The sequence below is a fragment of the Oncorhynchus mykiss genome, chromosome 24 (assembly GCF_013265735.2).
Source record: "Oncorhynchus mykiss isolate Arlee chromosome 24, USDA_OmykA_1.1, whole genome shotgun sequence".
NCBI classification, from domain to species: domain Eukaryota; kingdom Metazoa; phylum Chordata; class Actinopteri; order Salmoniformes; family Salmonidae; genus Oncorhynchus; species Oncorhynchus mykiss.
Window position 1 is genome coordinate 14,535,754 of NC_048588.1, and position 14,985 is coordinate 14,550,738.

The 14,985-nt window shown below is 43.8% G+C and overlaps 1 protein-coding gene and 1 non-coding gene across 3 annotated transcripts; one reads left to right on the forward strand and one right to left on the reverse strand.

The window, feature by feature from the left end:
• The first annotated feature begins 8,434 nt into the window (after nt 1-8,434).
• Nucleotides 8,435-8,506, forward strand: trnag-ucc. The gene has a single exon. It is a non-coding gene; the product is annotated as a tRNA-Gly (tRNA).
• Nucleotides 8,507-11,963: 3,457 nt separating this feature from the next.
• Nucleotides 11,964-13,687, reverse strand: LOC110503815 (dual specificity protein phosphatase 14). Of its 2 annotated transcripts, none has more exons than XM_021582360.2 (2): nt 12,787-13,687; nt 11,964-12,643 (listed from the first exon to the last, which is right to left on the reverse strand). In XM_021582360.2, coding segments are annotated over exons 1-2 (549 nt in total). In that variant the 5' UTR covers nt 12,788-13,687; the 3' UTR covers nt 11,964-12,095. The 2 variants fall into 2 exon arrangements, with proteins under 2 accessions (XP_021438035.1, XP_021438036.1); XM_021582361.2 differs by having other exon boundaries at nt 12,742-13,155.
• Nucleotides 13,688-14,985: the final 1,298 nt, after the last annotated feature.

Below are 14,985 nucleotides of genomic sequence, written 5' to 3' on the forward strand. Positions count from 1 at the left end.
AGCAGAATTATTTATAATCGTCAGCCATTTCCATCCTCCTGCCCACAGCCACTCCAGTCAACACAGTCGTTGGATGTGTAGGGCAGGGGTTCCCAACCTTTTTCGGTTACTGTACCACCAACTGAATTTTTCTCTGCCTGGAGTACAACTGAAGTACCCCCTCATGTGCATTTTACCAGTATGCCTATGGTCTCATGAATCTTCTCAAGTACCCCATGTGGATAGACATAGTATCCCTGGTTGGGAACCACTGCTCTAGTGTGCAATTTGGGATTGGGTTGTGTCAACAAGCTGATGTGGTGAACCTGTAGTGAGGTTATCTTGATCAGGTTAATAGCCCTGTGTCCTTCAGCCTTGCAGTAATTGAATTGCTTAATGAAGCCCTGAACTGAACTCTGCCATTGATTCTGTATAATGAGACTGTCACTGCTGCACCTGAGACCAATGCAGCTCTCTCTCCTCCTTACTCCTTTCTCCTCCTCTCTCCTCCCCTACTTTCTCCTCCTCTCCCCAGAGCACTGGTCTCTCACAGCAGGGGTAGGCATAATAATCCGTCTGATATGCACACACCTACACACACACACACGCACACACACACACACGCACTCACACACACACACACACACACACACACACACACACCTACATACACACGCACGCACTCACACACACACACACACTGTATTTAACCCCCTAGTACCAAGCTTTAAGTATAGCCCTGTGGCCCACAGTAAACCAGACAGCCAGTGACCTTGGCCTAGCAGTCACCTGCCAACAACCCAAAGACAGACATGCAGACAGATAGGTGGAGAGAATGTGTTACATAAAGTACTCACTGTGACAACAGTAGACTGAACAAGTCATTTGGTTGAAATCATCACATACATTTATTCAAATAATTATTCAAATAAGAGCTGTAAAATGTGCCAAATATAATAACTCACCATGATTACTTACGTCTCTCAATCTCCTCCGTCAGTGTGCAGTGTATGTGTTTGGAGGACAGTTTGCAGTGTGTGTGTTTGGAGGACAGTGGGCAGTGTGTGTGTTTGGAGGACAGTGTGCAGTGTGTGTGTTTGGAGGACAGTGGGCAGTGTGTGTGTTTGGAGGACAGTGGGCAGTGTGTGTGTTTGGAGGACAGTGGGCAGTGTGTGTGTTTGGAGGACAGTGGGCAGTGTGTGTGTTTGGAGGACAGTGGGCAGTGTGTGTGTTTGGAGGACAGTGGGCAGTGTATGTGTTTGGAGGACAGTGGGCAGTGTGTGTGTTTGGAGGACAGTTTGCAGTGTGTGTGTTTGGAGGACAGTGGGCAGTGTGTGTGTTTGGAGGACAGTGGGCAGTGTATGTGTTCGGAGGACAGTGGGCAGTGTGTGTGTTTGGAGGACAGTGGGCAGTGTATGTGTTTGGAGGACAGTGGGCAGTGTGTGTGTTTGGAGGACAGTGGGCAGTGTATGTGTTTGGAGGACAGTGGGCAGTGTGGGTGTTTGGAGGACAGTGGGCAGTGTGTGTGTTTGGAGGACAGTGGGCAGTGTGTGTGTTTGGAGGACAGTGGGCAGTGTGTGTGTTTGGAGGACAGTGGGCAGTGTATGTGTTTGGAGGACAGTTTGCAGTGTGTGTTTGGAGGACAGTGGGCAGTGTGTGTGTTTGGAGGACAGTGTGCAGTGTGTGTGTTTGGAGGACAGTGGGCAGTGTATGTGTTTGGAGGACAGTGGGCAGTGTATGTGTTTGGAGGACAGTTTGCAGTGTGTGTGTTTGGAGGACAGTGGGCAGTGTGTGTGTTTGGAGGACAGTGGGCAGTGTATGTGTTTGGAGGACAGTGGGCAGTGTGTGTGTTTGGAGGACAGTGGGCAGTGTATGTGTTTGGAGGACAGTGGGCAGTGTATGTGTTTGGAGGACAGTGGGCAGTGTATGTGTTTGGAGGACAGTGGGCAGTGTGTGTGTTTGGAGGACAGTTTGCAGTGTGTGTGTTTGGAGGACAGTGGGCAGTGTGTGTGTTTGGAGGACAGTGGGCAGTGTGTGTGTTTGGAGGACAGTGGGCAGTGTGTGTGTTTGGAGGACAGTGGGCAGTGTGTGTGTTTGGAGGACAGTGGGCAGTGTATGTGTTTGGAGGACAGTGGGCAGTGTGTGTGTTTGGAGGACAGTTTGCAGTGTATGTGTTTGGAGGACAGTGGGCAGTGTGTGTGTTTGGAGGACAGTTTGCAGTGTGTGTGTTTGGAGGACAGTGGGCAGTGTGTGTGTTTGGAGGACAGTGGGCAGTGTGTGTGTTTGGAGGACAGTTTGCAGTGTGTGTGTTTGGAGGACAGTGGGCAGTGTGTGTGTTTGGAGGACAGTGGGCAGTGTGTGTGTTTGGAGGACAGTTTGCAGTGTGTGTGTTTGGAGGACAGTGGGCAGTGTGTGTGTTTGGAGGACAGTTTGCAGTGTGTGTGTTTGGAGGACAGTGGGCAGTGTATGTGTTTGGAGGACAGTGGGCAGTGTGTGTGTTTGGAGGACAGTGGGCAGTGTGTGTGTTTGGAGGACAGTGTGTGTTTGGAGAACAGTGTGTGTTTGGAGAACAGTGTGTGTTTAGAGCACAGTGGGCAGTGTGTGTGGTTGGAGGACAGTGGGCAGTGTGTGTAATTGGAGGACAGTAGGCAGTGAATGGCCTGTCCTGTTGGTAGGACTGCAGTGTGAAATATGTATGAAACACTGCCACTGTCCTGTCAGCTGGTGACAAAAGCAACCATCCCCCTTCAATCAGATGCATGCATAAACACGCATGAACACAAACACACACCCACTTACAAACACCAGCTTAATGAGAGGGAAAGGGAAAGGGGGATACCTATTCAGTTGTAAACTGAATGCATTCAACTGAAATGTGTCTTCCGGGTGTAGGGGAGGACGGCAGTGAGCTAATACATTAAATGAACCATTCCAACTACCAACTAATTTAAAATGTACAGAAGGATCTGGAAAGAAGGTGATAAAGACGGAGGGGGGAATAGGGAAGGAAATAAATACTCTCTCCCTCTCCCCACTCTTTTCCTCCAGCCCTCCACTCCCTCCCTCGATCATCTCCTCATCTCCCTCCCTACCTCCCTCCTGCCCTCCACTCATCCTCCCATCGTTCTCCTCTACAGGAGCATCGTTCTATTACTACCAGGATATGTACAAGCATACTATTACTACCAGGCTATGCACCAGCATACTATTACTACCAGGCTATGCACCAGCATACTATTACTACCAGGCTATGTACCAGCATACTATTACTACCAGGCTATGTACCAGCATACTATTACTACCAGGCTATGTACAAGCATACTATTACTACCAGGCTATGTACAAGCATACTATTACTACCAGGCTATGCACCAGCATACTATTACTACCAGGCTATGCACCAGCATACTATTACTACCAGGCTATGTACCAGCATACTATTACTACCAGGCTATGTACCAGCATACTATTACTACCAGGCTATGTACCAGCATACTATTACTACCAGCCTATTTACCAGCATACTATTACTACCAAACTATGTACCATCATAATATTACTACCAGACGATGTACCAGCATACTATTACTACCAGACTATGTACCAGCATACTATTACTACCAAACTATGTACCAGCACACTATTACTACCAGACTATGTACCAGCATAATATTACTACCAGACTATGTACCAGCATACTATTACTACCAGACTATGTACCAGCATACTATTACTACCAGACTATGTACTAGCATACTATTACTACCAGACTATGCACCAGCATACTATTACTGCCAAACTATGTACCAGCATACTATTACTACCATACTATGTACCATTATACTATTACTAACAGACTATGTACCAACATACTATTACTACCAGGCTATGTACCAGCATAATATTACTACCAGACTATGTACCAGCATACTATTACTACCAGACTATGTACCAGCATACTATTACTACCAGACTATGTACCAGCATACTATTACTACCAGGCTATGTACCAGCATACTATTACTACCAGGCTATGTACCAGCATACTATTACTACCAGGCTATGTACCAGCATACTATTACTACCAGGCTATTTACCAGCATACTATTACTACCAGGCAGAATACCTGACCACTGTGACTGACTCAAACTTAAGGAAAGCTTTGACTATGTACAGACTCAGTGAGTATAGCTTTGCTATTGAGAAAAGCCGCCGTAGGCAGATCTGGCTCTCAAGAGAAGACAGAGAGAAACACAGATGTACAGTATATATATATATATATATATATATATATATAGAGAGAGAGAGAGAGAGAGAGAGAGAGAGAGAGAGAGAGAGAGAGAGAGAGAGAGAGAGAGCTATATATATAGAGAGACAGACAGACACACAGAGAGACTTCAGCCTGCTCTAACAGATGCAGCTCTCTGTCAGGCTGGCTGGCTGATGGTGATTTAAGAGCAGAGTTATCTGAAGAATGATATGGTGATTTAAATCAACAGCCTGAGGCAAGCTATTGGAACATTCAGACTCTTCCATAAACACATCACGGCTTCAGGAGGAACACAGACAACGGGAAAAACAACTGTTCTGTTGGGGTCTGTGCTATCTTGGGACGTCCCTACAGTACCTCATTGAAGTTGACATGTAAAATGGTTAAGCTAAGGGTTATGGTATTAGTTAAGGTTAGAGTAGGGACGTCCCAAGGATCCCAGATAGCAATGACCGTTATGTCAGGGTACACACCATAGCCGTTTTCTATATCAATATGACATGCCATTTATGAACAGGCTATAGGCCTATAATGCAACTGGGAAATGGCAAGAGGTTACCTGACTGCTGACTTGTTTACCCCCTGGATCTGAACATTGTGTCCCTGTCCCTTAACCCTTTATTTGGGCCTCCGTTAGACGAGACGTGGACGGCAAGGGTGAGGAAGGTGCACATGGAGAGTGGATTGGACACGCTGTCATACACGTCAATCCAGAGCCTCCCAAACATGCTCAATAGTTGGCATGTCTGGTGAGTATGCAGGCCAGAAGAACTGGGACATTTTCAGCTTCCAGGAATTGTGTACAGATCCTTGCGGCATGGAGCCGTGCATTGTCATGCTGAAACACGACGTGACAGAGGCGGATGAATGTTATGACAATGTGCCTCAGGATCTCGTCACCGTACCTCTGTGCATTCAAATTGCCATCGCTAAAATGCAATTGTGTTCATAGTCCGTAGCTTATGGCTGTCCATAACATAACCCCACCGCAACCATGGGGCACTTTGTTCACGTTGACATCAGCAAACCGCTCACCCACACAATGCCATACACGTGGTCCGCGGTTGTGAGGTCGTTTGGACACACCGCCAAATATGTCCAACCGACATTGGAGGCGGCTTATGGTAGAGAAATGAACATTCAATTCTCTGGTGGGCATTCCTGCAGTCAGCATGCCAATTGCACACTCCCTCATCTGTGGCATTGTGTTGTGTGACAAAAGTAAACATTTTAGAGTGACCTTTTATTGTTCCCAGCACAAGGTTCACTTGTGTAATGATCATGCTGTTTAATCAACTTCTTGATATGGTGGATGGATTATCTTGGCAAAGGAGAAATGCTCACTAACAGGGCTGTAAACAAATTTGTGCACAAAATTTGAAAGAAATAAGCATTTTGTGCATGTAAAACATTTCTGGGATCATTTATTTCAGCTCATGAAACATTGGACCAACACTTTACATGTTGCATGTATATGTTTGTAGAGCGTAAATCTGCTGAGGCATACATAAAAAGACAAGCTGAAGATGTGTAGCTCTTTTTGATAGCATAACTCTGTCTTGCCCGTTGCAGGCCGTCATCATGAGTGAGGTTGAGAAACGGTTTGATAGCACCATCTAATGGCCAAACTCTTTCGTTACCATGGGAGAAAAATAGGCTATTGCTAGAGATGCGGTTCCCAAGTGTATCCCAGGTGTCCTACAAGTTGATATAATTTACTTTGTCCATGAGGGGAATTTTGTCTGGGATAAAGAGGGGCATCATGCAATGTGTCAAACAGGATTCCTTCTTAAATTCCTAATCAGATACAATAAAGCAAATCCTAATGTATGTTTATGATATGAACTTATAGGAGACTTGGGACAGAGGGAAGGGACCCTTTATTATCCAGGGTGGCGGGAACAGGGAGGAAGTTAGGAGTCCATTAAATGTAGACCAGCTTCCGATTGGATTATACATGTGTTGAATTTTTGGGACAATCTCTGAAATTATGTTCTGATCTACTTTATTAAAAGTACCCCAAAGAAAAATACACATTTAAGGCAAAAAAAACATGTGCACGAATTAGAAAAGACAATGTATTAGATAGAAAACAAAGCCCATTTAAATCAGGAGTCATCGGGATAAGCAGTACAGGGCACTACAGAGCATTAGGCCTTATTTACACACTACGCAAGTATTCAATACAAGCAATTAGCAATTGCATTGCTGTGAACAGTATACCCTACGCATGGAGTTAGAGATTACAACATCTTGTTTAAAATGAACGGTTGACCAACATGTCTGATGTTCATCTGTTGTGGGCAGTGTTGCTGGGAGTGGTGGGATCTGGTCATGTTTTAAGTTCTTTGAGCCACGGTGGACATATCACTCAGAGGCACGCAATGACGGGCCAGATTGGGTGTCTGTTGTTCAGAAGCTAACAGACACCAGTATGACGGAAACGTTGTCAGCACATCCTCGCTTCTCAACACTCCCATTCTGAAATTATAGAGAGAGAGAGAGAGAGAGAGAGAGAGAAAAAAAAGAGAGCCCATCAACACACCAACACAGAGCAGGTCAAGGATATCACTAGTACGAATCAAAGAGTATTTTTCCTTCATCAATCTGCATGCACTACCCCATAACGACAAAGCAAAAACAGGTTTTTAGAAATGTTTCTGCAAATGTATAAAAAAAAACGGAAATATCACATTCACATAAGTATTCAGACCCTTTACTCAGTATTTTGTTGAAGCACCTTTTGAAGCACCTTTGGCAGCGATTACAGCCTCGAGTCTTCTTGTATGACACAACAAGCTTGGCACACCTGTATTTGGGGAGTTTCTCCCATTCTTCTCTGCAGATCCTCTCAAGCTCAGTCAGGTTGGATGGGGAAAGTTGCTGCACAACTATTTTGGCTGTGTGCTTAGGGTTGTTGTGAACCTTCACCCCAGTCTGAGGTCCTGAGCGCTCTGGATCAGATTTTTATCAACAACCTCTCTGTACTTTGCTCCGTTCATCTTTCCCTTTCCCTGTCCCTTCCACCGAAAAACATCCCCACAGCATGCTGCCACCACCACCATGCCTCACCATAGGGTTTCCTCCTATGGTGACGCTTGGCATTCAGGCCATAGAGTTCAATCTTGGTTTCATCAGACCAGAGAATAATGTTTCTCATGTTCTGAGAGTCCTTTAGGTGCCTTTTGGAAAACTCCAAGTGGGCTGTCATGTGCCTTTAACTGAATGGTTTCCGTCTGGCCACTACCATAAAGGCCTGATTGGTGGAGTGCTGCAGAGATAATTGTTCTTCTGGAAGTTTCTCCCATCTCCACAGAGGAACTGGAGGTCTGTCAGTGACCATCTGATTTTTGTTCACCTCTCTGACCAAGGCCCTTCTCCCCCGATTGCTCAGTTTGGAAGCATCTTGGTGGTTCATCTTGCATCTTGCTTCAACTTTATGGCTTGGCTTTTCCTCTGACATGCACTGTCAACTGTAGGACCTTATAGAGACAGGTGTGTGCCTTTCCAAATCATGTCCAATCAATTGAATTTACTACAGGTGGACTCCAAATTGTAGAAACATCTCATGGATCAATGGAACCAGGATGTACCTGGGCTCAATTTCGAGTCTAGTTGCGAAGTGTCTGAATACTTATGTAAATAAGGTATTTCTGTTATTTTTTCGCTTCGTGGTATTGTGTGTAATCCATTTTAGAATAAGGCTGTAACGTAACAAAATGTGGAAAACTCAAGGGGTCTAAATACTTTACGAATGCACTGTAATACCACTAGAAATTAGAAACAAAACTGTTAGATAATATTTGTTCAGGTAATGTAAGCTAGCTAGTTAGATATGGAAGCTCTCTCCGTCTCTTTGCAAGCTGTCGACCTCAATTGGAAGTTATTGCGAACCAAAACCAAACCGTTACATAACTGGTTTAGCAGGGACGAGCTCAGTTAGCTGGATTAGCAAAATACAGTTAGCTGGATTGGCAAAATAATGTAATTTGATTACGACACTTTAAAACAAGCAACATTAGCACATCTGTATTATTTAACCGTGACCTATTTTTAGCTAATTATATGTATAATTATATATGTCTGGCCAAATAAAAAAAACGAAACTACACTTTTATCAGGTAATTACAGAAAACATTAAAATTGTTACTTTAAAGTTAGTCGTGTTTATTTTAAGTCATGTCAGCGTTGGTGGTATAGTGGTGAGCATAGCTGCCTTCCAAGCAGTTGACCCGGGTTCGATTCCCGGCCAACGCATATAGTTTTGTACTGTCTGAGCCTGCATTTTTGAAAAAGCATTTTGGCTATATACAAACAATTTTCTACGTGTTTTTTCTCTCCAAACAATGAACCGCAATGCAGCACTGAATGAAAATGGCGTTGTAATTTAATCGTCAACCACCTGGCGACACCCGACGACTTTCTCGCAGCGTTGCATAGTGCATTATGAAGTGCATTATGTTAAAAAATATAACTACATGGGGGGGGGGGGGATCTAAATAAAGATAATTACTACTTTACCAAAAAAAGACGGCCGGTCCTGACCCGACAAAAAAATACGTCCAAAAGACTTCGACCCTTGATGACTGGGGTGCAGCCTACAGTGTCCGCCTACAATGGAATTGTATGAATGTCCATCCATGTATTAAGCCCACCGTTTGTAAAACAGGCTGTTGCATTGCCTTTAATTGTCCAGATTCCTGTGACTAATCAATTTGGCTATTTAAACTTCTGAATATCAGCTACCTAACTTTTATCAGGAGTTATCCTGAATCTATTTCAAATGTGTTTACACAGAGGGAAATGCAAAATTATTTTATTTTTCGCTATGATCGACGGATACAAACTTGAAACCACTGACCATGACAAATATTTTGTATTTTACATGGATCTGCCCTGTTTTTAGGATATGTTGTTTGTTAACATACCAGCGAATGTTTTATTTGATTGGGCGCTATTAAAAAGTTAGGGTATTTAATCGGAGAAACCTGCTTGATGTAAAACGTGTCTTCATGACATTGTCATACATTTTATATCCAACCTGTAGGCTACAGGGAAGCCCACGAACACTTTCTACCATATACTATGTCTGCTACATGATTTATGTTAGACGATTTTTTTTAACGGAATTGGTGGAGCTCGGCAACGATGCGTCTCTCCAACAGCACCCTGGAGATGCGCGCTGAGAATGTACAAGCGAAATATTTGCATTTCACAAAGTGGGCATTGCTTATCACAGGGCGGCATCAGCGCTCACCTAAAAAGCTATATGCCACTGGTTGAGAGAAATTGTCATGGTTTTTGGGGAGAATTATTTGTTTTTATTTGTTGTTGGAGGTGCGTCTGGTCAGTTTAGCACAGAAAATGCCGCACTCTTCAATATGCCGCTTAATGAGCGAACCGGCCTTGCGATCTATTGACTCACGTAGTCTTTTACATATCCTAGGCTATTTTCCTATCGTCCCAATCTAAATGAAACCCAAAATCCTTACTCCTGTCTCGCATGAAAATTCCTAACTTTATTCGATAATCCATAGGTTGCATTGTCAATGCAAATCTGGTATATGCATGTCAAAATACAGCTATAACATTTTCCCAGCTTCTTTGCGCTGTCTGGTATTGCTGACCATATGAGAGCGTCAGTAGGGAATGTGTGATCAACAAACGGTATGAGAGTAGATAAAACAGAGTTGGTCCCTGTTAAGTAGCCCTAATGATAGAGTAGGCTTAACTTTGAGCTATTTTCAGGTCTCTCCAGAGATGTTCGATCTGGTTCAAGTCCAGGCTCTGGCTGGGCCACTCAAGGACATTCATAAACTTTTCCCAAAGCCACTCCTGTGTTGTCTTGGCTGTGTGCTTAGGGTCATTGTCCTGTTGGAAGGTCAACCTTCACCCCCAGTCTGAGGTCCTGAGCGCTCTGGAGCAGGTTTTCATCAAGGATCTGATGATGAGATGGTTATCCTTCTGGAAGGTTCTCCCATCTCCACAGAGGAACTCTGTCAGAGTGGCCATTGGGTTCTTGGTCACCTCCCTGACCAAGGCCCTTCTCCCCCGATTGCTCAGTTTGGCCAGGCAGCCAGTTCTAGGAAGAGTCTTGGTGATTCCAAACTTCTTCAATTTAAGAATATTGGAGGCCACTGTGTTCTTGGGGACGGACCTTCAATGCTGAAGACATTTTTTGGATCACAATCCTGTCTCGGAGCTCTAAATCAATTTTTATTGGTCACATACACGTGTTTAGCAGATGTTATTAAGGGTGTAGCTAAATGTTTGTGCTTCTAGCTCCGACAGTGCAGTAACATCTAACAATTTCACAACACACACAAATCTAAGTAAAGTAATGTAATTAAGACTATATAAATTGACACTTACTTCAACCTCATGGCTTGTTTTTTTTTTTTTTACATTGGAATTTTTTTTTAAACCCCACATTTAATGCTTAACGTTTAGACAAATATTTTTCATATATCGAATAAAATACTGGTTATTGACACTTTTCTACTATTACGTGGAGGACTTTGTGGCTTTTTATTTTACTGTAACGTTAGCTAGGAAGGTTAATTAATTCATTGTGACAAGCAGCATGGCGTCCAGAGGAGGAGGAAGCTTCTCAGTTACTTTTCCCGAAAGGTTCGTATCCCGCTTATTTATGATAACTAGATTGAATATAACGACTCACTGGAGGTATTTAGCTAGCTAACTATATTAACCACGTTAAAACACACCTGTGTTCTTCATAGAGTTCGAGAACGCGGAGACACTTCTAAACTCCGAGGTACAGATGCTTCTGGAGCATCGCAAGCAGCAGAACGAGAGTGCAGAGGACGAACAAGAGCTATCGGAGGTCTTCATGAAAAGTCTGAATTATACTGCACGTTTCAGCCGGTTCAAAAACAGAGAAACTATAGCCAGTGTCCGCAGGTCAGTGTAGCGGTTGTCACTATCACAACCAAAAACCAATGTCAATACCGTATAAAATACAATATGGTGGTAACTTTTCGTGATGACTGAAATTGCCCTGTATCGTATAGCTTGCTCTTACGGAAGAAGCTGCATAAATTTGAGCTGGCCAGTTTGGCCAACATGTGTCCAGAAGTAGCTAGGTAGCTCCTCATCCCTAGGTAGGACCTGTTGTTACTGCCTCCTCACATATCACCATACTCAGTCCTCTAACCCAGACTCTAAACCTTGTATCTATTTGGATAGCAGTCGGCTCTTGACCATGAAATCAGGCGTAAATGTTTATTATATATACATTTAGTGACAGTAGTTGTCTGTTTGTTCTGTCTAAAGTCTGGAGGGGCAGTTTGAGGATGAGGAGCTGCAGCAGATCCTTGATGACATCCAGACCAAGAGAAGTTTCCAATACTGAAGACAGTTCCTCCTCTGGCCTGTTCTAACCTAAACCCATCGTTATGTCAGAAAATACTGGGCTCTGCTACCCACCCAGAAGGACACTGTGCATCCTAAATGACATCCTATATAGTGAATAGGGTGCAGTTTGGGATGCAACCGGACTCTGACCATTCTCCCCAGGATGGGTACCTCCAAATTGGACTTGGGGGGTGTATCGACAGCCGAGGGGTGCGTCAGGCACCGCAGAGCTGTACATTCATTGCAGAGATGATACAGCTCCGTTAGAAGACCATACCAAGCTAGGATGAATACATACATTACTAAATGTAAATACTTTATAAATAAACAGATTTTAAAATATTTTTTATAGCAATTGGTTTTATTTTCTCATATACATTATGACAAATCCCAAATAGCACTCTTTTCAGTTTAGGCTCATCAAAAGTAATGCACTACATAAGGAATAGGGTGCCATTTGGGACACATACCATCAGCCATTCACACAGTAAATGGCCTCCTGTCCATCCAGAGCCTCAGGCAGCACACCACAGGAGGTAGCAGCCATCCTCACAGTATTCTTCCCATAGAGCCTCCTCTCATACTCCATCAGCTGCCTCCAGAAACCAGCATTGGGTCGGATATGAGGTCTGTACTTCAGGACCCACTCATGGGCCTGGCGCAGTGATACCCCCTCATACCGCATCAGGTAAGCCATGATCAGGGTAGGAGAACGGCTCCGGCCTGCAGTGCAGTGGACCAGCGTACTCCCTGAGTGGTTGTTATGGATACGTTCTGCAACAGCATCGAAGTAGCAGGCCAGGGGGGCGTGAGGCTGGTCCAGTACGGGTACCTGGAAACACTCCACCCCCTCATACTGAGGACAGGGGTGCTCTGCAGTGGCGTTGACAATCAGAGTTATGTTCCTACTGTAGAGACCGGTGGGCTTGAAGACTGTGTCCACACCACCCAGATACAAAGACTGGGTGATCTGGGAGAATGACATGGGGAATGGACATTGACAGCTGCCCGACTGTCTCACTACAGAGAAACACGATTAAATTGTAAAAAGATGCAGTCTAAGTCAGCACAAACATGTGAATATCTTTACTTAATTGCGATTTGCCTTAGAGACTTACCAGAAAAGAAGAGCCGAAACCAATATCGATTAACCTTAAACTTACTGTGTATTTTTATTTTCTGTTTTACGGCGGCCGTTTTTCCTGACGCATAGATTTGACGTATTGATCCACGTTCCGTCACGTGACTGGATTGTCATAGAGGTACATTTAATTAGCTTGAACGTTTGCTACGTTGCGGAACGGTTTATACTGAACGACTCGTTATCCGAAAATGTTCTTCTACGTTCTTGAGCAGACTTTGATGTACGTTTCCTCCCGTGTGGCTTGAAGCAATGAATGACGTATTTAAAGGGGCAGCGGACACGCTGACAGCATTCCACAACCTATGGTCGCGTTTGAGTGGTAAGGCCAAAGCAACCGACTGTAGACGAAAGTCGAGGGGAGGGGCATCTGTGACAGCCAAAAAGTCAGACACTAATGTGGTTTTCCAACAGCAAGGCTCAGATCAACATGGCTGTGTTAACGTTTTATTATAATAGGTTTTTATAATGTAGAAATATGTATCTAACCCCCATATCACACACTCAAACTGAAATCATAATATAATGTGTGTACACAGTGACAATTAGTGAGAGAGCCTCATCACTTGTGTGTACTGTATACCCACTGTACACAAGTTATAAATGTTTCAGTCATGTCTTTGGTCATGTTCGTGTGGGTCAAACAAAACACCCTAATGATTGGTTGACAATAGAACTTCTCACAATGCAGGAGATGGCTGCAGGATGATCAAAATCAACAACAAGTGTCAAAGCGCTGAATACAACCGGTGTCGACCTTACCATGAAATTCTTCCATTCAAGTTTTAAACCAATGTTGGTGAAGAGCAACTGCTGAAACTAGCAGTCAAAACTTTGACCTTTGATCACAATTGTTATAAAGTTTATGCAGTAGACATTTAGGTACAAGTTGGACAATTTTTATCCCCAGAATGCAAAACACGGTGGTGGCTGCGTTTCAAACTCATAGAAGACACCTTTGTTCACTTACCCTTGCCTTACGCCCTTGGGGGGGGGAATCCCGCGGCCATATTTGTCGTCGGTCCAAATTATTAGCCAAGCAGGGAAGTTTGCAACATGTAAATAAGTTAGAAATGGTGCTACTAATGCAAAAACATATCGTAAAAGTAATGTTTTTGTTTGGTTAGCTTTTGGAAATAGTATAAATAAAATATTTGTATTCTTCAGAGGTTCCAGCTAGGCAGGCTAACGTTAGTTAGCTAATTAATTTGCTAGCTATCACACAGGTGTATATTAATAATTATATAGTTCATATAAGTAGACATGCAATCATAATTGACTGTAGCGCATATAAAGAACCCACCCAGTTACCGGTAGCTGAAAACACAATCGTCGAATGATGAATTTTCGTGCAAGGGCGGTCCATTTAAAATTCATTCCCTCCTTCCTCGCCTGCAAGTGTAAACTTGTCCAACGTCATCAGAAGTGTCCACTTAATTTGAGGGCTGAGGGTGTGCCTTTCAAGTGTTTAAAATGCAGCCGGTGACCATCGACTTGACAAAATGGATGACGCCCAATGTATACATGCCCAAAACACCTCCCCGTTTTTCAACTGGTTGTTCTGTACAGTAGTTTCTGTTCAATTGAACGGTCCAGAACATAAAAACATACTGAACACAGACCCTTTTGATTGTTTCTTGGGCTGCATTCATAACATGTAAAATACACCCTCAGCCCTCATATTAAGTGGAAACTTCTAATGACTGTCATGCACGCCTCTAGGAAGAGGGAACACAACACCCTGCTTCAACTCAACCCTCCATGAAGTGAAAGAGGGACTGTAGGTGTGAGTAAGGATGACAAAGGCAGAGAAAGTGGTACCGTTTACAAGGAATTTATTCCGTCACACAGTAATATGGGGAAAAGGGGCTGGACGGAACCAAAGCAAAGAAAGTAAATCTCAAAGCCCCCTCTCCTACCTTACCTGCATACCCACTACTTACCTAATTTAGGTAAATACAAGGGGTGGTCCGCCCAGGTCTTACCTAGTGTGCCTAGACAGTGAATATACCACGGGTATATGTATGCCCGCAGGCCTCTTGCCTAAGCACTCCCTAGATGCCTTCCCCTCCCCCCTGGGAAAAAAATGAAACAGAATTATCCAAATGCAATTAAACAATTTCAAAAATCAAAAACACAGTTCTATTAGCACACACATACCTCAAATCAGCAGCTACAAAAATACTTAACAAAACCTGTCTCTGAGCCACAACCAAGACAG